The sequence below is a fragment of the Branchiostoma lanceolatum genome, chromosome 6, assembly GCF_035083965.1.
Source record: "Branchiostoma lanceolatum isolate klBraLanc5 chromosome 6, klBraLanc5.hap2, whole genome shotgun sequence".
NCBI classification, from domain to species: domain Eukaryota; kingdom Metazoa; phylum Chordata; class Leptocardii; order Amphioxiformes; family Branchiostomatidae; genus Branchiostoma; species Branchiostoma lanceolatum.
In genome coordinates this window covers 23,689,788-23,714,804 of record NC_089727.1, presented here as the reverse complement: position 1 = coordinate 23,714,804, position 25,017 = coordinate 23,689,788, and the positions used below count along the sequence as shown (strand labels likewise).

The following is a 25,017-nucleotide window of genomic DNA, read 5'->3' as shown; positions in this document are numbered from 1 at the left end:
CTAATGCCTTGTATTATTCTGGATAAGCTATATCTTTGTACACCCATGTATAGATTATTGGTTGCGTCGTTGTCACATGCTTTGTATCGCTTCATTTTTGCGGCCTTGAAGGGGAAATGAATCGTAGTTTAACAGGGGCATCAGCTGGTCAAAATGTTACTAGTTCGCGTCTGTGAACCAATATGATTATTAGAAGTTTTAGATATTGAACTAAAGGTTGATTGATAGAATTACACAAACAAACACACACACACAGATGAATAAAGGCAACGAGGGCCAGGAAGATGGTAGGGTCCGAGATAACTCTTGGTATCTTGGTATCTTGGCAACAGAATTCTGGGTAATGAACATGGCGGAGGTAAAATTCACCTAAAGTGCCGTAAGTTGCAGCAACAAAGTGGCATTTATGATAATTGATCACACTTAGAGTCCAATTGCAGGTCAGCAACTTTAAGAGAATAAGTTGTCTTGTAAATGATTGTGTTTAGCAGGAAGCGGATGTGATATTTGTCTTATAAACGAGCCGACAACGATGTAGTGTGATTCTCCCACGAAGCCCTCAGACTGTTCCAATAAGGGACGGAGAGTTTTTGACCTCGTCGCCTTCTAATGCATGCTTATCGAAGCTTTTCAGACAGTGTTCTGAATACGTTAGTCTGTCAAGTTTGCATTTCTAGCGGTATTACTGATGTTGCATCTAGCACATATCCCTAAATACCCCGTTTTCGAAAAATCGCGAATTTAAGTACCCCGCGAATCTATGTTACCCAACGTACAAATAGATAAATTAACACTTCATTATTTTAAACAGCGGGTACCTCACACATAGAAAGACAGCACAATGTTTGACAAATACTGCAGCCAAAATACAGTTACAAAAATATCAGGGAAATCCGTTGTTCCTTTGTTCAGTTATTCTCCTTGGAAGACTTTGACAAATACGCCCCTGCAGTTCCCGAGCAAGCCGCTAGGGTGCCCATGCCTACACCACTTCTTTCTTCCACCGCAAGGTATTTGCCACCCAAAAATCAAGACCATAGCAAGTCCAGGTCAAAATATACAAAAAAACAGTACTGCTGCAGTACCAAGGTCGCATACAAGGGGGCCCAAAATCGGCCTTGACTTTCGTCTTCCCATCACCTACCCACATATCATCAACACTATCCAGAGGTTCTTGAGTTATGCTGACTATAATAGTCCGGAAACACAAACACACACACAGAGACACACAGACACACCCAAAAATATATCTCCATTTTTTCATGGAGATAATATACATGCCTGTATAGTTAGCATAGCGGTCCATGTCATCACATAAGCATAAATCAACACCTTTTTTCGACCGCATATATCGATCTTTTTGGTTAAGCCCCTGTCACACAGTCGACGAGCTTCGGTCGTATTTGTTCATCACCGGCAGCAAGAAGGTCGCACGATTCAAAAATCGACAGAGGGTTTCCCGATTTTTTCCGCCCGGAAATCTACCCTTATAGACCCTATTATGATATGATAAGCACGTACAGTGGGCCGGTGACCTGCAAACGTTGGTCATCCCATATAAATATTGCCAATGATCGAGAATTACCGCCGAAAATGTCATCTAGACCTCGCAGACTCGTCGGTCGATCGATTTTTGTGCTGTGTATATAATTGTGCTTGGTAACTGAATCCTACCCCGTAAAAAATCCCCGCGGAGTGCGCTAATCCACCTAGGCGGGGGGCAACGCTCCCATTACCGAGGAGATGCCGGTCCGCCCACGATGGTGCCAGGCTGCCGCTGGTGAAATAACCTTTTTGTATGGATGGCCTCCTTCCACATGACGACAGAACGTCTGAGACAAACTGTCTGTAAGCATCGTTCTAAACAGTGGTAATTGCCATTGGAGTACACTGTGTACTTGTTATAACGAAGCTCCCGGCGGCTGTCATTAATATGTTTCATTGGCATAACCTGCAGCGAACTAGATGATATATAATTTTAAGGTGTTCTCTGAATTTCTCCCCATTGTTTTCTCGTCTAAATTAAATTTAAGCTACGGAACATTTCTTTTGATTGGAGATTGAAACAGTTTTTAACATAGCTAAAGGTGGGGGTGGGGGCTTCTTACCCCAGTTAACCAAAATTGGGCGATACTCAGCCCAGCAGCAGCGTTTTGTTTAGGATTTCTGCAATTGCTATTCTTGTAACCATCTAACGGACAGACTTAGTAGACGTTTAACGGGCCCCAGCCCTACGATGCAGTGGTCTCTTTCTGTCATTCTATCTTTCAAATCGGCCTTAATGATTGCCGCCGTTCTATAGAGCGAAGTGATTGGATTTTATATTCATGTACGCATCTAACAATCCTCCGGCCAACCAACTTTTCACCAGGAGAAACCACCTTGCCCCGGGGAACACTTTTTCTCAGTTCTTGGGTGGTTGTTTGACTGCATCTATACGGACCAAAGTAGATGCCCAAAACTATCACCATGATATCCGTTTACACTTCAGCTCACCCCCTCCTCCATAACTATGGATTCATCCGTTTGGGACCACGTTCCTGATACTGCAGCGACACCTAGCTGCGGGGCAAAGTAGAACAAGTCATTTTGGCAGGTATCTAGATCTCTTGCTGTGTCTGAAGAAACCCAATACTATATAATGAATTTTAGGCCCGGCCATTTTGTCATGTTTTCCCCCAGTATATATCTAAATTTAACTCCATACCACAGGATTCTTTGTCTTTTTCGTCTTCTCCTGTCAAAGCTTCAAATCGATTCATCTCTGCCATGTTTTGTTTTGTCACAAGGGCAGAGTGTTCTTCATGAAGCCAAGCCAAGAGACAAAGAAAAATGAAAAATAAACACTTCAGTGGCATGAATATTAAGGTTAATGACCTTGCAATAAGAGTCCGTATATCGGATATTAATGACCGGTGGCTATCATCTCCATGTAAAATGGAGATATAGTTTTGTGTGTGTGTGTGTGTGTGTGTGTGTGTGTGTGTGTGTGTGTGTGTGTGTGTGTGTGTGTGTGTGTGTGTGTGTGTGTGTGTGTGTGTGTGTGTGTGTGTGCGCGCGCGCGCGCGTGTCTGTGTGTTTGTATCTCCGGACTACTTTAGTCAGCATAACTCAAGAACCTCTCAATGGATTACAATCATATTTGGTATGTGGGCAGGTGTTAGGAAGCCGAAGTTCAGGTGTTAGGAAGCCGAAGTTCAAGGTCGATTTGGACCCCCTGGTATGGTTCTTGGTACTGCAGCAGAACTTCCGCTTTTGTATCTTTTGACTTGGACCTGCTATGGTCTTGATTTTTTGATGGCAGTGTAGGTTTGGGCCCCCTAGCAGCTTGCTCTGGAACTGCAGGGGTATTATTGTGAAAATCTTCTAAGGAGAATGCCTGAACAAAGGAACGACGGATTTCCATGCTATTTAGTATGCAGGTAGCTAGACAGGGATGGACATAATGAAGTGCTTAAAACGCTAATCGGGACTTCATTTGCAACTAACGAGGAAAGTCTATATTTGCAGTGCTTTCCATTATAAAACTCAAATACATGTAATATATGTAGTTTATGGCAGGTGGAACATCAACAGATACCATTTATGCAAATGAATTCCTAGATTGCATAATTAATGCAAAAGTGCCATAATTCATCTAACTTCAAAGTGGTAAATGATAGGACTGTCAATATTGCACCATGTGTAAGTTAGTTAAAGGTGTTCATGACCAAGCATATATTTAGTAAATGTATTTTTTTGTGCCATTGCATCATTATCTATATTATCTAAATATAGTTTTGGTTGTGTGTGTGTGTGTGTGTGTGTGTGTGTGTGTGTGTGTGTGTGTGTGTGTGTGTGTGTGTGTGTGTATGTGTGACTGTCTGTCTGTCTGTCTGTCTGTCTGTCTGTCTGTGTGTTTGTATTTCCGGACTACTGTAGTCAGCATAACTCAAGAACCTCTTGATGGATTACGATGATATTTGGTATGTGGGCGAGGTGACATGAAGCCAAAATTCAAGGTCAATTTTGGGCCGCCCTGGTATGTGGCCTTGGTACTGCAGCAGAACTTCCGTTTTTGCATCTTTAGAGCTGGACGTTCTATGGTCTTGATTTTTTGGTGGCAGATGTAATAAAGAAGTGGTGTAGGTTTGGGCCCCCTGGCTGGTTGCTCTGGAACTGCAGTGACGTTATTGTGAAAATCTTCTAAGGAGAATAACTGAACAAAGGAACGACGGATTTCTATGATACTAAGTATGCAGCTAGCTTAGACAGAGATGTACACAATGAAGTGCAAATTATGCTAATTGGGACTTAAATTGCATAATTGATAAGTAAAATCTACATTTGCGGATTTTTCCATAATATGACTCACATACATGTAACATATGTAGTTTATGGCAAGTGGAACATTTACAGATACAAGATATGCACTTGAACATCTAATTTGCATAATTACAATGCCGCCTTGGGATGAAGGACAACAGAAAACATGACTTACCCAATAATTCAGTACAAAAAAAACTTTGGGTATTTGTCCATCCCCATATAATAAATGGTGAACTTTGATCGCTAAAATCATATTCTAAGCATACGACTTTATGCTAAAAAATGTTGGACACTGGACACTTACAAAATGTATGGAATGCTACAAATGCCCGGTGAGCTTTTAAATGTTTTCTGTTCGGCGTAGGCATTCGGATTTGCTCAGGATTTACAGATCGCAGGTAGCGTTTCCTGATCTTGCGGAGTCGGCGGAAGTTCCCGAGCAGTCTGCATGACCAGTTTTTAGACCACGCCTATCTTTGGCCGAAAATGTCCCAACCATCTCCTAACCAGTAAATGAATCGGGAGGCCATGTTCGGCTATGTGTAACCGGGGCTTTGAATAAGGCCTTTGAAAATGTACGTTTTTGACCAGCGTCTAGCCGGCCGGCTTGAAATCACCGCCGTATCCGCTGTGACGTCATAGGGGCTCGGCGCTTGCTTGCAACACAGGGTTAATGACCCGCCCTGAAGTGTAGAGTGTGTACGGTGTCAGAACTCATGACCGGTTCCTATATTAAACCATCGAAGTGAATCATTCACCAAACTGTGAAGACAAGTCCAAATATACATCTTTTAATCTTACACATTTTGCTGCTGTTTCCGGAACAGCACCTCCACTTGGTTTCTTCAAAGCCGTGTATTCTTTGTTTTCTCCGAGGGATGTACCATATGTAGAATATGGGGGACAGGCAAAAATGACTGCATGGATGAATAGCGTTCTTACCGTTGATATACCGTTGATTTACCGTTTATTATCTTCGCCGAGAAGTATATGTTTTCAATTTCTCCAGCTGTTGGGTGGGTTTGTATGTATGTCAAGAGCATAACTTGAGAAACCTTTGATGGATCTTCATGATTTCCAGTAGGTGTGTAGTGATTGTGCAAAGGAAGGTCAGGTTTGAAAATGGTTTACCTGCCGTTTTCCAAAAGTAGTGCAGCGGACTTTGCATTTTTGTGTGTTTGTATGTAGGCAAAACAAGTGAGTGACGGAAACGTTGATGGATCTTCATGATTTTTGGTAGGTAAGTTGCGGTTGTGAGAACGGAGGTCAAGTTCAAAAATGGTTCCCCTGGCATTTTCCGTCGATACTGCAGCGGGCTTTGTGTGGATGTGTATTTGTATGTGGACAACATAACTCGAGAAGCTGTCGATGGTTCTGCATGATATTTAGTGGATGGGCAGGGTTGACAGAAAGGAAGGTCAAGTTCGATAATGGGCCTTCTAGCGGGTACATAAGGTACTGCAGCCGAGCTTCAAAATTTGAGGGCATATTTTCTGCAAGTGCAATGGTTATGATTTTTGTGTGGTAGATAGTTCATGCCACAGGAAGTAAGTTGTGTCAGTTTGGGCTTCCTGCCGGTTTGTTTGGAACTGCAGTGGGTGTTTCTGTTTTGACCTTCGGACATGAATAACTTGAGAAGAGGTCGGCAGATCATCGTGATGTTTGGTATGTAGATAGCTCAGACAAAACACCTAAAAACACGTCAAAAACCAGCCTGCTTGGAGAGTACACTGCTCCAAAACTGCACCACTACCAGGTACGGAAAAGTCACATTTACTATGTCTTTCAAAATGTGGTTGATATGGAATAAAGATTTATTCTATTCATATATATTGACTGTACCATTTCATCATCACATCATCAAGGCCCGATGCAAATCCCACCTGTTGTCCTGATTTTTAAATCTACCTCCTATCAACCTTCCATCTATTCTTTTCATCATTCTATTCAAAGGGAACTTTGCTAGGGCCTCTGATCTTTTTGGCCATGATCAACGATGCTGGGACACCAAACAGCGACTACTGGAAGTATGTTGATGATCTTAACCTGGGGGAATTCCGACCGGCCTACTCACCTTCAACTATGCAGACGAGTTAGACGACTGGTCAGACACAAACCACATGCTGCTGAACCCAAAGAAATGCAAAGTTCTGCAGATCTGCTTCATGCAACGACCCCCACCTCCCCCAGTCCTTACATTGGGAGGCCAAGCACTTACCGTGGTTAAACAAGCAAGACGTCTTGGTCTCCAGATCCAGTCTGACCTGGGATGGGACGCACATGTGGACAGCATGGTGTCAAAGGGGAGCAGACGCCTCTTTCTGCTGTGCAGGCTGCGACGAGATGGCCTTCCAACAGACGACCTCACCGCCATCTACTGCGGGTATGTGCGACCGCTCCTCGAGTATGCAGCCCCAGTTTGGAACGCCGCCCTCAACAACAGGCAAATCTACAGACTAGAGCGCGTTCAGAAACGTGCATGTAAGATCGTGTTGGGTCGCCAGTATACCTCGTATACTGACACATTGAGAACATTAAACCTACAAACTCTGGCTGACCGCAGACACGAACTCTGCCTGAACTTTGCTAACAAAGTGAGTCACTCGCCGCGTTTCTGTTCCTGGCTACCTCCGACTCGGGGAGAACAGCACGGCAGGCTGCTGAGGAACTCACTCCAGTACTCTCAAGCCAGGGGTACTAAACGATACGCCACGAGTGCCAAACCTGCGCTGGCGCAACTCCTGGGCGGACAAAAACTCTGATCTGTTATTCCGGCTGGACATTAACCTTGCTTTTACTAGTAGTAATGTCCAACTGAAATCTAGCTTTTAATTGTATTAGTCAACAATCATTTGGACATATGAACTGTTATCGTTTGTTGTACATAGTATTCTGATCGTGTCGACTTGACTGTATACGTTATTGTAAGCTGCGGTGCAATTCAGTCTCTATACTGCAATGCCGTTTTTTCTCATGTGTTTTTTATCATTAAACCATTTACTACTACTACTATTCCACCGCAATGCTAGAGATCATATTATTGTAGACCATTCCCCCAACGACTTTATTATGTTAATGTATATATTTGCACGGTAGTTACTGAGTCAAATGATTTTATACTGTATTTATGCATTGTATTGTATTGTATTGTATTGTATCGCATTAACTAAGTATGTATTATGATAGTGTAATGATCTTACTGTATGTTCGGCTGTAATTGTGGGTCAAATGTTACCAGCGAAAGCTGCCTGGGCTGACCCAGTGTAATGACTTGTCTTTCATTGTCAATAAATACAAAATATAAATCATCACTTTCAACTTACGACATTGCAATATCAAACCTTTGCGGCCCATATAATATCAACAAACTCATATTTTTTCATGATCAGTTATAACATATATCAGCACACTTGACACATATACTAGTCCTCTACGGCCAAATGATTTTTAACCCTGTCTAGACCGCCCCCCTCATAACTTCCAAACGGCATGGTGTATGATAAAATTGCAGGGGGTGATATTAAAGCATGTAAATATTAATCACTATCCACAATAAGCCTTGATTTTTTGGCGAAGATAATGTGTTCGTGGAACTCTTGTTGTATTTGATTTCAATCGTTTCTAAATTCATTCATTAATTAATGTGCTTATACGAGTCTATCTATATTGGAAAGCTTTTTAGATTGAATTTTCAAAAAACAGCACCCTCTCATGTAATGGTAACGTTATAATATTTGGACCAATGGGAACCCTAAAAAAGCGGGAGGTTTATAGGATACCTTGGATACGGGGTTAATGGAGCCTTTCGATTGGTCAATGTCATATCATAATGGTTAATTAGAAAACTTTGGTGTTGTTGTTGCTTATTTATCATTTATTTCACCTAGGGAAACATATCAGCTAGTAATGGGACCGACATCAAGGGAAATCATTGACACAAGAAATCTCGAAATGCTGCTTATGGTCGAAACTTTCGAATTATCGAACCCATCTTTTTAAATCTGTGTGCCCCGCGGGATTCTGACATTTAAGTACCGGTTCTCGTTTCTCCTGTGTTCTTATTACACGACTTCATGTTGTCATCTGCAACTTTTCAGTCGGGGCCTTGTTCAAAGCCCAACCTGTAGCTGTGAGAGTCAATACGATCTGGTTAAACTGCCCTACATATACTAATACGAAGTATGGCTTTCGACGGTATAACCGGGAAGAGGTCACCGCGAAAACGGTGAACTGAAAACCACCGCAAACATTTCCCACTGTACAGTAGTCAGCAATTATCTTTCCTTAGTGCCTTTGGAACTTCTATGTAATGAGACAACTTTGCATTTTCATTATTTATTAATTGTTGAAAATAGAGGTACAGTTGGGTGAATAAGAAATATGGTACAGAACTGGCACCAGAACAAATGTGTTCACATTAGTAACTTTATTATCTCATATAACTGTCCTAAAGCGCAATAGACAATTAGTAGGTATAACTCACAAAAAATATAGCTTCTCCATTTGTGAATATATGAATGAATATTTACTGCAATGGTTATAAAATATGATAAGAATGTAGGTGAGCGTGAACTAGAAACACAGTATCTAATATAAACAAAAGAACACAAAATATCAGCCAGACGAAAGTACAATCAATATAATACTGTCATTACTGTCTATTCCCTGGAAACCTAAGAACATAATAACTAACGAAATAAGTAGCTACTGATACTACATTGTACTTTGTTAAGAGTTAAATAGAGAAACTGGTGAGGACATAGCCCTTGGTGTGTGCAATGGAAGCACACCCATGTTTATGTACTCTTTCATTCTGTCACAGAAAAGGCTGTCTCTGCCAGGCTATGGATAGCCTCTTGTTTAATCAATAGAATTTCATCATAGTAGGTAATGTCCACAAACATCATTCTGCAAGTTCACATAGCAACCACCCTGAAAAGATGCATCTAACATCATTTCAATTTAACGTCTACTAGTATAATGTACTCCTGCATATCTAAACGGTTCATACCTGAGGGTTGCTGCACTAGAGATCTCTCAAACACAGTCCATTGGCGGGTAACATTATATGTAACTGTTGATAGAGGTTACAGAACTGAACATCAGTATAAACACAAATCCGCTCCTTTGCCCTCAACTTCATCCGACATTTCACCAAATCTCACCGATGTCTCTAATGGATCAGTAAAGGAAGGTTTACCTAAACTTAGGCTGAAGTATGAAGAAAGTCTTACGAAATGAAAACAAACTGCCAAAGTGTTTAACTACATTTGGAGCATCCCCCAAATCTTAGACAAGAGAGCTGCCTTGAATACAGCTTCACAGCATATCAAATTTGGTCCCTCCAGTCCACCAATACTAAGAGAAACACCATCATAAAGTCGTCATATATTAAAATCGTAAAGGTTGTTAGTCGCGACATCATTCTCCCTGTGCGCCCTCTGGGTTTGCTGCACCATGTGTGTTGGCACTGTTGGCGGTCAGGTATGGTAGGTACATACGAGCCACAGGGAACATAGGATCAAACATGTACCAATGCCCATCGGGCAGGACAGAAGGCTCTGTCCAGACACCTGCACACCTGTCATACATGCACACCACCGCCTGCTGCCGAATTTGTCTGGGCTCGTCTGAACTCGAGTAAGTCCATCCATCTACCACAGCATGCAGCTTGTTTTGGAGTGCAAAGAGGGTGATGTTCTCGATGCCGTGATCTGTGTTCAGCCACCCTGGAAGCTCATGCCATCTGTCTGCCTCTGTGTCGTACATCAATGTCTTGTTGAAGTCATAATCCGTGCAGAAGATCTCTGTTCCGATAGCAACTGCGTTGTAGACTTCAGAACTGTAGTCTGACGGGGTTTTCTTGCACCAGTGGTCCTCTCTGGGGTTCGTAACAATGTATTTCTGTCCCGGTGAAGAGAAAAATGTGCCGATTACAGCATACTGCCACGTTGGGGTCCAACTGTCCATTGTGCAGAGGTGTTGAACATGTGTGCCACTTGTTTGTGTGCTGGTTGTATTTCCTCAGTACCACCTCAGACCGGGATGGCACAACAAGGTAAAAAAGATGTCCATTAATTTCCATAAGGTAGTCATTTGGTGGATAGTCCTTGCTTGGGTCTATTCTACGTACTGAGGACTTTCGTTCCCATTTGTTCCCAACATGGTTGTACTTAAACAGGCCATACTTTTTGTGGGAATCTTCAGCCAGAAAGTAGATGTTATTATCACTTGTAACTGTTCCTGTAAGTGGAGATATGTCATAGCGACACTTGATGTACTTCCCTTCCCCGGGGTTCATCCACAGCATCTCTCTTGTTCTGTAAAGGGTGAGTTGCATTCAATGATCAGTCACGTTATATCAAATTTGTTAATATCATTCCCACACTTATCGGCATATTGGGAAAATAAACATGTCAACGTCAATGGAAAATGTACTAGTAATAACTTAAAGGAGCATTCCACTCCTTTTACTGCTTTTGTTAAGCTTATCCTGTCTACATGTACCATTAGCTAGAAATTGCGCCCGAGGTTACCCACATAGAAGCGGGTCTGTATGGGGGTACATGGATTTAGAAAAGTATTATTGTTGAAAAGACAGCTGAGGTAATTTAGCCAAAAGTCGGGTGCATTTGTATCCCGAAAAATACAATCTATTAAAAACAAATACCCGCTTCTGGAGTGGAATGCTCTTTAAGTCTGCAGCAATTTTCGAGCAAGAGAAAGATTGACGTATCATTGTTCATCTATAAAAAGAAGCAATGTTTCTTTTGGGGTGGGAAGGCTGACATTGTCAACAATACAAAAAGGAAAAGTTACTTACTACTTTATTCTTTATCAAAAATTGCAACAAGACAATACACCATGGAATGCCAGGCAGACAAGCTGACACGTATTACTGTCCCTAATATGGATTGATGAGGTAAAGGGGCTTGTGTCTGACAAATACTTTTTGCCCGCACCTTTCAGTGAAAAGCAGAGCCATTTCCAGTGTGTCCATCCCGACCCTCCTCGTCATGTTGACGTTGGAAGTCTCCTTTACCACGTTCCTGATGACAGATCTCCCAGGATCCTTTCTGACCAGGGCGTGATCTAAGATGGCCACCATGTTGTACGGGGTCAGCAGGTTGAAGCGAATGTGAGGGAAGATGATGGGTAGGTGGTGCAGTCTGTAAGGTACATGGTAAGAGCAGATTTGGCTGGTTTTCTGGCACAACATCAGCTTCTTCATGACTTATAAGTATGTTTATTTCATGTTAAAACCACAATACGCATCAACAGAACCCACCTGTCCTCCCTGCAGTGCTGCACCCATTTCACCACAGCCTCCCACACTGTTGTCTCCTCTTTAACATCCAGCTCATCACGGCTGATGATCTCAGTCAGCTGATTCACACTGAGGCTGCAGAACTCCTCGCTGGAGGCAACCTGTGGAGGTGCAGAGCACAGCCTGTGTTACACGATCTGTCCCTGTCAGAGGATGATTGGGCCTCCTTGCTGAGGTGGGAGACCAACGTGGCAGGGCTGCTAGAAGCGTCATTTTGTCAGGCTAGCACAGAGTACATTGTACATGTACATGTACCAAGGTACTGTAAACGTGTCTTAATCATGTTCTGACATACAAGAAGCTACAAGTGTACAATATTATATGCAAATAGAATGGGCAATATGAATACAAATTGGGATTGCTATTTAGGACAACTGTCTAACCCATTATGAAGACTAACCTCAGTAAAGTGTCTGGCAATCCACTGCAGACAACGGTTCTGGACAATGTCCAGAGAGAAGAGATCAGCAAACTTGTACAGCTCCACACAGGTGGAGCGCTCCACATTCATGGCCATGTAGCTGCTGCAGGTGTCTCTCACATAGTCCAGTTGGAGGAGGTCGGCTGCCTGGTACAGGGGCTGCACTTTGTCCAGGGACACATGGAGGGTTCCCGAGTAGATGTAACTCAGGATCTCCCCAAACATACCTGCATCTAAACCCTGTAGAAGAACACAATATAACAATGCCTACTAGTAAACACATAGCAGGAAAGTGTTAACTGATATGTTTCTGATTACTGTGAAACTTCTCAAAGCAATAGTACTGTAAATGCAGAAATGTAGAAATGTTTGCGGTGGTTTTATATGGTTTTCGCGGTAAGCTCTTTCGCGCCGCGAACTTGAAACCACAGCGAAATGTTTTGCCCTCCTACCCCCATGTCATCTATTGTCTCAAACGCAAAAAACCTAAAACAGTAACCACCTCAATTTTTTCCCTACTGCAAAATCAGAACCACAGTATGTGACACATTTACAGTATGTGACCACAGCCCCACATCCCACACCCCAGTTGACCCTTAACCCTTAAACACATGTGGGGAGGGGCGCACATCAAAAGAAAGCTTTAAAGCATTTAAAACATTTGTTCGTTTGGGTAAACAATGGGTTTCCCCTGTTTTCCATGTTATCTAGGATGTGTATTCCAACCGCTAGTCACGCCAACCCTACCTGTAAAACAACCGTCTTCTGCCGACTTTCCGCCATGTCACTCGTAAACATGGCCCTGAAGTAGGGGCTGGCCGCGGACAGAACAAGCCGATGGCAGGGAAACCGCCGGCCCTCGACTTCAAGGACGACATCCTGCAGTACCCCAGCCTTCTGTAAGACATCCACGGTTCCAAGAAACCCGTGCTGATAGCTCTCGTCTTGGTAGGAACGAGGATGAAGGACTACGCTGGCGTGGGGTTCTTGGTCTGCGGCAGCCATGTTGACGATGATGATGACGATGATTACGACGTATGGCACACTGGGTCAAAGGGTAGATAGACATATATTGGTTACCCACATAATGTAGCGGTAAGAGTGATACCTTCATCTCTCGAGACGGAATGATGCCTATCATAAGATGTGAATGAAGAATATCCACTGAGTAGAAAGATCTATGAGAAAGAAGGTGGCGTTGGTTCATGATAGCATAGATCTTGCACTAGAGTTTATACCAAGGTGCTCAAAATAACCCAATAAATTCTGCTAACGTAAACTACCCTACCTCAGTCTGTTTCTGACTGTTGAAGTGTTTACTTCTGTAGAAGGCTGGCTAAGACAGCGGTCCAAGAACTGAAGCTTAAATTCAGAGAGAAAGAAAACAGAAGTTGAGAACTAAACAGAATGTCGCTAATCTCATTCACTGCACTCAATGTGCCTCAGAAAAGCACAATGACGTGTTTTACGCCCCTTAATAAGATATGGTAGGTATACGTGTTACATGACACTGAAGACTATCCCGCAATTGAAGTCTATTTTATCAGGCATGGGGTCTTTAAGCCTCTACAGGCATCGGCAGACCTGTCATACACGTATACAAGATATTTGCATCGTTCTGGGACGCAGGTCAACAATATACAACTGGTTCTCCAGTACGAAAAGACTGGGCAGACCATCAATATCATGGAAATGTGTCCTGGTTTCTGCCAGCGGTCTGAGTCTATGTCGTACAGCATAGTCTGAATGAAGTGGATCTATTCAGAAAATCTTTGTTCCCATGGCAAAGGCTGTGCAGGCCTCTAGAGCTCGGATCATCGGTGGCGTTTGCTTGCACCGCCGGGCGTAGCACAACCACATGATCAGGGTCGAATCTCGGCGGCAACAAAGCCTCCATAACCTTTTTTTAGGCATGCTAAGGAGGGTGGGTGTAGCAATGCATTCCTGTATCTGTGAGTAGATAGAGGTGTGTGAACCGCAGGACAATGATGCACTGCGTAAAGGCTATCAAGTTACAAAGTTGCAGCTGCATGTGAACGCCCCTACCACTGGTTCGTGTGCCGGTTGAACTTTCTGATCTGCAGCAATGGACTGTCTTCGTCGGGATCGCCGGCAATGTAATACAAGATCCAATCAACTTGGTTACTTCTTACCACAATGTTACGTGGAGTTACGTCGAGTGAATATCCATGGTGCCCCAACGAGCCACAAAGCGGATTCAAAGAGGTCAAGGGAAAGGTGAGGTGAGGTAGGCATCCTTCCATCGCGAGAGATGCTACATTATGTTGGTCATCAGTGTAGCTCTATATACCCTTTGACCCAGTGTGTCATGCATCATCGTCAACATGGCTGCCGCAGACCAAGAGCCCCACGCCAGCGCAGTTCATCCCCGTTCCTACCAAGACGAGAGCTATCAGCACGGGTTTCTTGGAACCGTGGATGACTTCCAGAAGGCTGGGGTACTGCAGGATGTCGTCCTTGAAGTCGAGGACCGGCGATTTCCCTGCCATCGGCTTGTTCTGTCCGCGGCCAGCCCCTACTTCAGGGCCATGTTTACAAATGGCATGGCGGAAAGTCGGCAAACGACCGTTGTTTTACGGGTAGGGTTGGAACAAATTTTAGAGTAGATAGAGAGAGGAACTGCAACATGGATAATGCTGTAAATGCAGAAATAATCGCGGTCTGGTGGTTTTATGTTCGCGGTTTCCGCGGTGAACTCATTACCGCGAACATAAAACCACCGCGTACCACGAAAAGCCATTCCATTGTGTGACTGTAGCGCTAATAATATTGTTTTAAACGCGAACTCAAAACCACCGCGAAAAACCACCGCGAAAACTCCATTTTCTCTCTACCGCGAAATTAAAACCACGCGAACCAATGCATTTACATTAAGCGCTTTCGAAGATTCGAGTACGCATGCTCAGTGTCAAAGGCGAAGGCCCCTGAGACGTAAAATTAGATGCGTCTGGGCATTGTTTATGCAAATCGAGACAGAACTGTTAACAAGCCAGGGGCCTTCACCTTTGACACTTCACATGCGTACTCCAATCTATGAAAGCGCTTATTTTTTATTTTATTTGCAAGTTCTTGCCCGAAGGCTAATTGCAACATAAAACAATACATAGCAAGGGTATACTGTACAGATAGTGAGAGTTAACAATGTTGACTAGTAGAACACATGGCTATTCTACAAACTACTACGGAATACAATCTACGCTTTTTGGGTTTGACTTCTTTTTTGGAAGCAGTGGAAGACGAAGTGTCCCACTTTTTTTGTAATGAGTGGGTTTTGGGAGGTTAACAAGGTTCTATTTTTATTTTCATCAGTAAATGTTTGGAAATTGTGGTAAGTTTTGGAGGCTTCTTTAAAAAGCTCTTTTCTTTCCCGATCATTGAAGGGGCAGTTTGAGATAAAATGTATTTCGTCTTCCACCGCTTTTGACATACAGTAGTTACATAATCTTTCCCCCACAGGTAACTTTTTGTACCGCCCTTTCTCGATTTCAGGGTGGGCGCTAATTCTAATTTTGCTAATTGCCGATCTCAGCTTGAAGTTATCTAGTAGCAGTAAATATTTTTCCATTGAGTATTCTGTTTTTAGTTTTTTGTAAAATCTTAATTTACCATTATCTGTAGACAATTGATAAAGAAATGTTTGAATGAATACATCTTCCAGCCTTTTCCTCAACAATGCACATATACGCTTCTTATCTAAAGGTAAATTCACCGAGTTCCAAAGAAAAGAGTAACCAGTATTGTCTAATATTTCTTTTACATGTTGTAGCCAGGAATTTTTACAGCTGTTAACCGGTATATGTTGTTGACATAGTAATGCGTCTATCTGCATTGGATGTGTGGAAAAGTCTAATTGTTTGAGACGTAACCAGTACTTGACTACACGGATGGATACCTCTACGTCTGTGGGGAAAATTCCAAGTTCTGCTCTACAGGCTGAATTACATGACTTTCTGTGTACACCTAGAACATTTTTACAAAATCGGTTCTGAGTGATTACAACTGGGCAATTGTCATTTGAATGAACTTTGCCCCAGATCTCACAACCATATAATGCAATGGGTTTAATACACGTGTTGAATAATTTGAGCTGTGCCTTGGGGGAAAGAGGTGAGTGTATGAGGGGTTTAAGACTGAATAATGCTTTGCGTGCTTTAAAGGACAGTTGTTTTTTGGCTAGGGAATAAGTACCTGAGGGGGTTAACGTCAGGCCTAGGTAGGAATACGAGGTCACCATTTCAATGTTTTCTGTACCGAATATAAAATTTGTGTTCTTGAATATACGCCCTGTTTTGTTAAAAATCATAATTTTAGTTTTCTTTAAGTTAACCTGAAGTTTCCATTTCTCACAATAAACGTTGAGCTTGTCAAGCGCACACTGTAAGCCTGTTTCAGATTCAGAAAATAATACTATGTCATCTGCGTATAGCAGGCAGGAAACAAGTAGATTGTGTAGGCTGGGAGGGGCACAGTCAGGGCTGTCTAGGTCTTTTACTAAGTCATTTATAAATAAGTTGAAGAGAGCAGGGCTGAGGTTACATCCCTGTCGTACGCCTCTGTCAGTAGGGAATAGCGGTGTGAGACCATCTGGTGTTTTAACGCAAGTCTGTGGGTTAGTATACATGGATTTATAACACAGTAAAATTTTCCGCCTATTCCTGAGCTGAGTAACTTGTAACGAAGGCCTTCTCGCCAGACACAGTCAAAGGCTTTTTTGAAGTCTACGAAACATGCATAGAGACGTTTGTTAGCGTTAGTGTATTTGGAGATTAGTGTGTCCATGACAAAGAGATTATCGTTAGTTCCAAAGTTCTTTCTGAAGCCGGCTTGGTTTGGGAAAATGAGATAATTTTCGTCTAGGTAGTTAGTGAGACGTGTGTTAAATACTGTTGTGAACAATTTAGCAAGACAGCTTATGACGGAGATCCCCCTATAATTGTTGGGATCATCTTTGGGGCCACCTTTATGTAAAGGGACGATGTGGCTTTCACGCCATTGTTGGGGGAAGTGTCCAGATGAAAGACATAAGTTAAACAGTTTGGTTAGCGGTTTCGTCAAGATATGGGCTGCACTTTTTAGCATCTCATTAACAAAGGCCACACACAGACAGTAAAACATGAGGATAAAATAACTATGCTCCAACTCATGTGATTTTTCAACTTAGTATAATTCGCCTCCCTCCCCTTTAATCCTGTTTGTGTCTTGCTGTCAAATTTTCCAGCTTTGCTGAGCAATTTATGGTTCGATATGAATTTATCTTTGCAGGCAGCTTTAGTTTAAGGCATATGTTATGCATGCAGATTGAATGTACATAAAGAGAGGCTGTCAGGTGCATGGTAAATCTATGTTTAATTATAACGTTATTATATTTTGGCATGGTTATATATTTCAAAATGTGGTAAACATTGTTATGTTGTCCTGCAGGGTTTGGATGCAGCCATGTTTGGGGAGATCCTGAGTTACATCTACTCGGGAACCCTCCATGTGTCCCTGGACAAAGTGCAGCGCCTGTACCAGACAGCTGACCTCCTCCAACTGGACTATGTGAGAGACACCTGCAGCAGCTACATGGCCATGAACGTGGATTGCTCCACCTGTGTGGACCTGCACAAGTTTGCTGATATCTTCTCTGTGGACATTGTCCGGAACCGTTGTCTGCAGTGGATCGGTAGGCACTTTGCTGAGGTTGGTTTTCTTTACTATTGACGAGAGGGGTGTAAAGTGGAACTCCCATGTTTGAGGAGAGCCATGCTTCATCTCAGCATATATAAGAACCCGACACACGTATCAAAAAGAGTACCTCCTTTGATTCATCTCTCCTTTTTCAGGAAGGCTTTTACACATCTTGATAAGTTGATTATGAATGTAAATGAGCTTGCCTTGTATGGCACAAGCCAATCAGCCCTTCTGCTTTTTTCAGATTTCAAATCTTCAATATAGCATCGGCTGAAAGCTTGTTTGTGGCCACACTTGCAATAGTGTAAAACCCTGCCTGAAAAAGCAGAGATGAATACAAGCTGGTCTACTACTAGTACTATGCAGGGAGAATGTAGAGGCCCATGATGCTATGAACCGAGCACCATGGAAACCACTAGAGCCTTCATCAGGGCCACATGACCAGTCAATTTGAACACATGAGTTACAAGTTTTAAACAAGAGTCCGTAGGACACAATTCTCCTCGAAGTATTTAAAGTGTGTACATTGTGGGTGAGGTGTTTGTTAATTTCCTTTGCTAGTGACCTGCTCAGTTGTAAGATAAATGCATGAAATGGATCTTGATGTCAGGTGTGAAATCACAGACAATTACTATCCTGGTTTATTTTGTTGCATTTGGCGATTAATTGTGTAGGGATGGGCCATTATACAATGTACTGGATAATTGGTAATGGTGGCCCCAGACTTTAATGGTTTGGTCCATTTTATGTCATCTTTATCATGAAGCACTATTTCTCGATTAGAACCATCAGTCCTATATCATTTTGTGATACTTTAGTACCTATGCAGCAAAGGAATCGTGGGTTGCATGTGGAGCCAGGTGTGAAAAGTGCACTTCGATAAGCGGTAATTAAAGAATTGAAAAGTATTGGCCCACACAAATTGCATCTCTGCACAGTCCAAGTAGTGTTTTAGAGCAAGTAAAGAAAAAGTGTTTATTTATCTTTTTCTTTCAATACAGAAGTGTTCAACCTGCTGAAAAGTACGTTTTTACAGCATGGCACAGATGGGATCTAGAAATTCCGGGAAAAGTCACAAATTTAGATCTAGATGGCCCCTTTTGAAGAGTATCAACGAACCATTCAGCCTTACAACTAAGATGTTTCAGAAATTACAAATATGCGGTAAATTCACTTTCCACAATTTATTGCAGGCATGCCTGATCTATAGCTATCAACCTATTTGCAATAAAGATGGCTAATTTGTATTATCGTGACATTTGACTGGAAGGTCAAAGGTCACCGGATCTAACAATCCGGTGAACCACCTGGAAGTGACACTGGCTCCGGCCGGCGCGCACTTTTCTGAGAGACATATCTCAACAATCTTTCATCCCCTGCGTAAACTGTTTACAGTGTCACAGACTCCGTATTACAAACTACAAGTGTGGTAAGTTTGAAGACACAGAGATTGCGTAAAAGTGCACCGTCCGTCTCATGCGCACAAACTAGTATGCGAGCTGCGACTGGACACGGCATACTTAATACACAGACAGGAGGTCACTCTGCACATGTTCGCAGCTAAAACTCACAATTCCCGTTGCCACATTGGTATGTAACTTGGTATATCATTTGCTAGGTTGCGTGTGGTGATGCACGTTGTCTATTTTACAATGTAACAGGGACAATACGATCACAGCAAGTAGGGAATCTTTGTACCCCGTATCTGCCTGAAGTATTAATATTGCAGTCAAGCGTAACGGGTTATAACATGGTTGCTATGGCAGGGCAGCGGCCCTTGCCATTAATTATAGGGGTGCAATTACGATATTGCATTGACATTTAAAATAGTTACCGTGTAACAAAGACATTGTGCATCACCACGCCGAACCAGGCAAACGATATGCCAAGTTATACACACCAATGCGACGACGGGATCGTGAGTTATAGCTGCGAACGCGCAAACAAAAGCACTTCCAATACTCCCAGAAGGAGGTCTTCCTCCTTCCCTGAGTAATAAAAAATACAAAAGCATTTTGTATGCTAAAATTTGATCAAGACACATACTTTAAGTGCCATATATGTAACAGTACTCTAGTATACATGCACAGATGTCACTAAGTACTATATGTTCCTCCACAGGTTGCCTCCAGCGAGGAGTTCTGCAGCCTGAGTGTGAATCAGCTGACTGAGATCATCAGCCGTGATGAGCTGGATGTTAAAGAGGAGACAACAGTGTGGGAGGCTGTGGTGAAATGGGTGCAGCACAGCAGGGAGGACAGGTGGGTGTCTCCCAACTAGGTGAAAATGAAAGGGATCTTGATCCAGTTTAGGAGCTAATCTTCCACAAGTTGTGACGAGAAATATAGGCAGTTTTGGAATCTCCGTGTGATCTCATCTATAAGAGTTCATCTATACAATTAAGTTTCTATATAGCTAGCTCCATGGGTTCGCAGAAAAGGCCCCAAGGCTGTGCATGGAGGTTAATTCTCTAATGGAATATCCTAGAGGAAAACTGGGTCAATCACTCAACGGCAATACCAGCTGTGGCTGCATATGAAGGAAGGCAATAACTAATTGTTACTGAGGGATGGGGTGGGGGCACATTCACACACAAGTGTGAGGCATCTGTTTTGAATTTGATGTTGTGGCCAACAAAGGTCAAATCTGCGACCATAAAACCACAGCAAAAATTCCAGCATTTACAGTATTTGTACATACACAAAATGTATGATTATCCCTCTACCCTTTACTCTGCAGACTCCACCACCTACCCAGCATCCTCCCTCACATCCGCTTCAACCTGCTGACCTCAGAAGACATGGCAGCCATCTTACAACACCCTCTGGTTAGAGAGGATCCTGGGAGTTCTGAGATCATCAGGAATGTGGTACAGAGGGGGGGCTCCAACTCAAATCTCAGGATTGGGATGGACACACTGGAAATGGCTCTGTTTTTCAAGGAAGGGTGTGCATGTACTTTTTTTTTTCAACCTGAACAATCCTTGAACAGCATCATTCAATCTAGATCTTGAAGCTTCAAGATTTGATTTGCTGATGGTACATAAGTACTGTAAATGCTGAAATGTTCAAATCTTCAATATAGCATCGGCTGAAAGCTTGTTTGTGGCCACACTTGCAATAGTGTAAAACCCTGCCTGAAAAAGCAGAGATGAATACAAGCTGGTCTACTACTAGTACTATGCAGGGAGAATGTAGAGGCCCATGATGCTATGAACCGAGCACCATGGAAACCACTAGAGCCTTCATCAGGGCCACATGACCAGTCAATTTGAACACATGAGTTACAAGTTTTAAACAAGAGTCCGTAGGACACAATTCTCCTCGAAGTATTTAAAGTGTGTACATTGTGGGTGAGGTGTTTGTTAATTTCCTTTGCTAGTGACCTGCTCAGTTGTAAGATAAATGCATGAAATGGATCTTGATGTCAGGTGTGAAATCACAGACAATTACTATCCTGGTTTATTTTGTTGCATTTGGCGATTAATTGTGTAGGGATGGGCCATTATACAATGTACTGGATAATTGGTAATGGTGGCCCCAGACTTTAATGGTTTGGTCCATTTTATGTCATCTTTATCATGAAGCACTATTTCTCGATTAGAACCATCAGTCCTATATCATTTTGTGATACTTTAGTACCTATGCAGCAAAGGAATCGTGGGTTGCATGTGGAGCCAGGTGTGAAAAGTGCACTTCGATAAGCGGTAATTAAAGAATTGAAAAGTATTGGCCCACACAAATTGCATCTCTGCACAGTCCAAGTAGTGTTTTAGAGCAAGTAAAGAAAAAGTGTTTATTTATCTTTTTCTTTCAATACAGAAGTGTTCAACCTGCTGAAAAGTACGTTTTTACAGCATGGCACAGATGGGATCTAGAAATTCCGGGAAAAGTCACAAATTTAGATCTAGATGGCCCCTTTTGAAGAGTATCAACGAACCATTCAGCCTTACAACTAAGATGTTTCAGAAATTACAAATATGCGGTAAATTCACTTTCCACAATTTATTGCAGGCATGCCTGATCTATAGCTATCAACCTATTTGCAATAAAGATGGCTAATTTGTATTATCGTGACATTTGACTGGAAGGTCAAAGGTCACCGGATCTAACAATCCGGTGAACCACCTGGAAGTGACACTGGCTCCGGCCGGCGCGCACTTTTCTGAGAGACATATCTCAACAATCTTTCATCCCCTGCGTAAACTGTTTACAGTGTCACAGACTCCGTATTACAAACTACAAGTGTGGTAAGTTTGAAGACACAGAGATTGCGTAAAAGTGCACCGTCCGTCTCATGCGCACAAACTAGTATGCGAGCTGCGACTGGACACGGCATACTTAATACACAGACAGGAGGTCACTCTGCACATGTTCGCAGCTAAAACTCACAATTCCCGTTGCCACATTGGTATGTAACTTGGTATATCATTTGCTAGGTTGCGTGTGGTGATGCACGTTGTCTATTTTACAATGTAACAGGGACAATACGATCACAGCAAGTAGGGAATCTTTGTACCCCGTATCTGCCTGAAGTATTAATATTGCAGTCAAGCGTAACGGGTTATAACATGGTTGCTATGGCAGGGCAGCGGCCCTTGCCATTAATTATAGGGGTGCAATTACGATATTGCATTGACATTTAAAATAGTTACCGTGTAACAAAGACATTGTGCATCACCACGCCGAACCAGGCAAACGATATGCCAAGTTATACACACCAATGCGACGACGGGATCGTGAGTTATAGCTGCGAACGCGCAAACAAAAGCACTTCCAATACTCCCAGAAGGAGGTCTTCCTCCTTCCCTGAGTAATAAAAAATACAAAAGCATTTTGTATGCTAAAATTTGATCAAGACACATACTTTAAGTGCCATATATGTAACAGTACTCTAGTATACATGCACAGATGTCACTAAGTACTATATGTTCCTCCACAGGTTGCCTCCAGCGAGGAGTTCTGCAGCCTGAGTGTGAATCAGCTGACTGAGATCATCAGCCGTGATGAGCTGGATGTTAAAGAGGAGACAACAGTGTGGGAGGCTGTGGTGAAATGGGTGCAGCACAGCAGGGAGGACAGGTGGGTGTCTCCCAACTAGGTGAAAATGAAAGGGATCTTGATCCAGTTTAGGAGCTAATCTTCCACAAGTTGTGACGAGAAATATAGGCAGTTTTGGAATCTCCGTGTGATCTCATCTATAAGAGTTCATCTATACAATTAAGTTTCTATATAGCTAGCTCCATGGGTTCGCAGAAAAGGCCCCAAGGCTGTGCATGGAGGTTAATTCTCTAATGGAATATCCTAGAGGAAAACTGGGTCAATCACTCAACGGCAATACCAGCTGTGGCTGCATATGAAGGAAGGCAATAACTAATTGTTACTGAGGGATGGGGTGGGGGCACATTCACACACAAGTGTGAGGCATCTGTTTTGAATTTGATGTTGTGGCCAACAAAGGTCAAATCTGCGACCATAAAACCACAGCAAAAATTCCAGCATTTACAGTATTTGTACATACACAAAATGTATGATTATCCCTCTACCCTTTACTCTGCAGACTCCACCACCTACCCAGCATCCTCCCTCACATCCGCTTCAACCTGCTGACCTCAGAAGACATGGCAGCCATCTTACAACACCCTCTGGTTAGAGAGGATCCTGGGAGTTCTGAGATCATCAGGAATGTGGTACAGAGGGGGGGCTCCAACTCAAATCTCAGGATTGGGATGGACACACTGGAAATGGCTCTGTTTTTCAAGGAAGGGTGTGCATGTACTTTTTTTTTTCAACCTGAACAATCCTTGAACAGCATCATTCAATCTAGATCTTGAAGCTTCAAGATTTGATTTGCTGATGGTACATAAGTACTGTAAATGCTGAAATGTTCAAATCTTCAATATAGCATCGGCTGAAAGCTTGTTTGTGGCCACACTTGCAATAGTGTAAAACCCTGCCTGAAAAAGCAGAGATGAATACAAGCTGGTCTACTACTAGTACTATGCAGGGAGAATGTAGAGGCCCATGATGCTATGAACCGAGCACCATGGAAACCACTAGAGCCTTCATCAGGGCCACATGACCAGTCAATTTGAACACATGAGTTACAAGTTTTAAACAAGAGTCCGTAGGACACAATTCTCCTCGAAGTATTTAAAGTGTGTACATTGTGGGTGAGGTGTTTGTTAATTTCCTTTGCTAGTGACCTGCTCAGTTGTAAGATAAATGCATGAAATGGATCTTGATGTCAGGTGTGAAATCACAGACAATTACTATCCTGGTTTATTTTGTTGCATTTGGCGATTAATTGTGTAGGGATGGGCCATTATACAATGTACTGGATAATTGGTAATGGTGGCCCCAGACTTTAATGGTTTGGTCCATTTTATGTCATCTTTATCATGAAGCACTATTTCTCGATTAGAACCATCAGTCCTATATCATTTTGTGATACTTTAGTACCTATGCAGCAAAGGAATCGTGGGTTGCATGTGGAGCCAGGTGTGAAAAGTGCACTTCGATAAGCGGTAATTAAAGAATTGAAAAGTATTGGCCCACACAAATTGCATCTCTGCACAGTCCAAGTAGTGTTTTAGAGCAAGTAAAGAAAAAGTGTTTATTTATCTTTTTCTTTCAATACAGAAGTGTTCAACCTGCTGAAAAGTACGTTTTTACAGCATGGCACAGATGGGATCTAGAAATTCCGGGAAAAGTCACAAATTTAGATCTAGATGGCCCCTTTTGAAGAGTATCAACGAACCATTCAGCCTTACAACTAAGATGTTTCAGAAATTACAAATATGCGGTAAATTCACTTTCCACAATTTATTGCAGGCATGCCTGATCTATAGCTATCAACCTATTTGCAATAAAGATGGCTAATTTGTATTATCGTGACATTTGACTGGAAGGTCAAAGGTCACCGGATCTAACAATCCGGTGAACCACCTGGAAGTGACACTGGCTCCGGCCGGCGCGCACTTTTCTGAGAGACATATCTCAACAATCTTTCATCCCCTGCGTAAACTGTTTACAGTGTCACAGACTCCGTATTACAAACTACAAGTGTGGTAAGTTTGAAGACACAGAGATTGCGTAAAAGTGCACCGTCCGTCTCATGCGCACAAACTAGTATGCGAGCTGCGACTGGACACGGCATACTTAATACACAGACAGGAGGTCACTCTGCACATGTTCGCAGCTAAAACTCACAATTCCCGTTGCCACATTGGTATGTAACTTGGTATATCATTTGCTAGGTTGCGTGT

At 42.6% G+C, this 25,017-nt stretch overlaps 3 protein-coding genes across 3 annotated transcripts in view; 1 reads left to right on the top strand and 2 right to left on the bottom strand.

Annotated features, from left to right (window-relative positions):
• Positions 1-25,017, bottom strand: part of LOC136437096 (interleukin-6 receptor subunit beta-like) — a 237,385-nt gene that overhangs the window by 114,739 nt on the left and 97,629 nt on the right. The gene's annotated exons all lie outside the window — the stretch shown is intronic.
• Positions 8,628-13,102, bottom strand: LOC136437087 (kelch-like protein 12). Its single transcript, XM_066431553.1, has 5 exons — positions 12,804-13,102; positions 12,036-12,296; positions 11,597-11,736; positions 11,271-11,477; positions 8,628-10,628 (listed from the first exon to the last, which is right to left on the bottom strand). Exons 1-5 carry the CDS (start codon positions 13,059-13,061, stop codon positions 10,145-10,147), a joined length of 1,350 nt encoding a protein of 449 aa, XP_066287650.1. The 5' UTR covers positions 13,062-13,102; the 3' UTR covers positions 8,628-10,144.
• On the top strand, positions 14,358-20,780 carry LOC136437088 (kelch-like protein 18). The gene is made up of 4 exons (XM_066431554.1): positions 14,358-14,656; positions 17,499-17,759; positions 19,872-20,011; positions 20,490-20,780. Exons 1-4 carry the CDS (start codon positions 14,402-14,404, stop codon positions 20,761-20,763), a joined length of 930 nt encoding a protein of 309 aa, XP_066287651.1. The 5' UTR covers positions 14,358-14,401; the 3' UTR covers positions 20,764-20,780.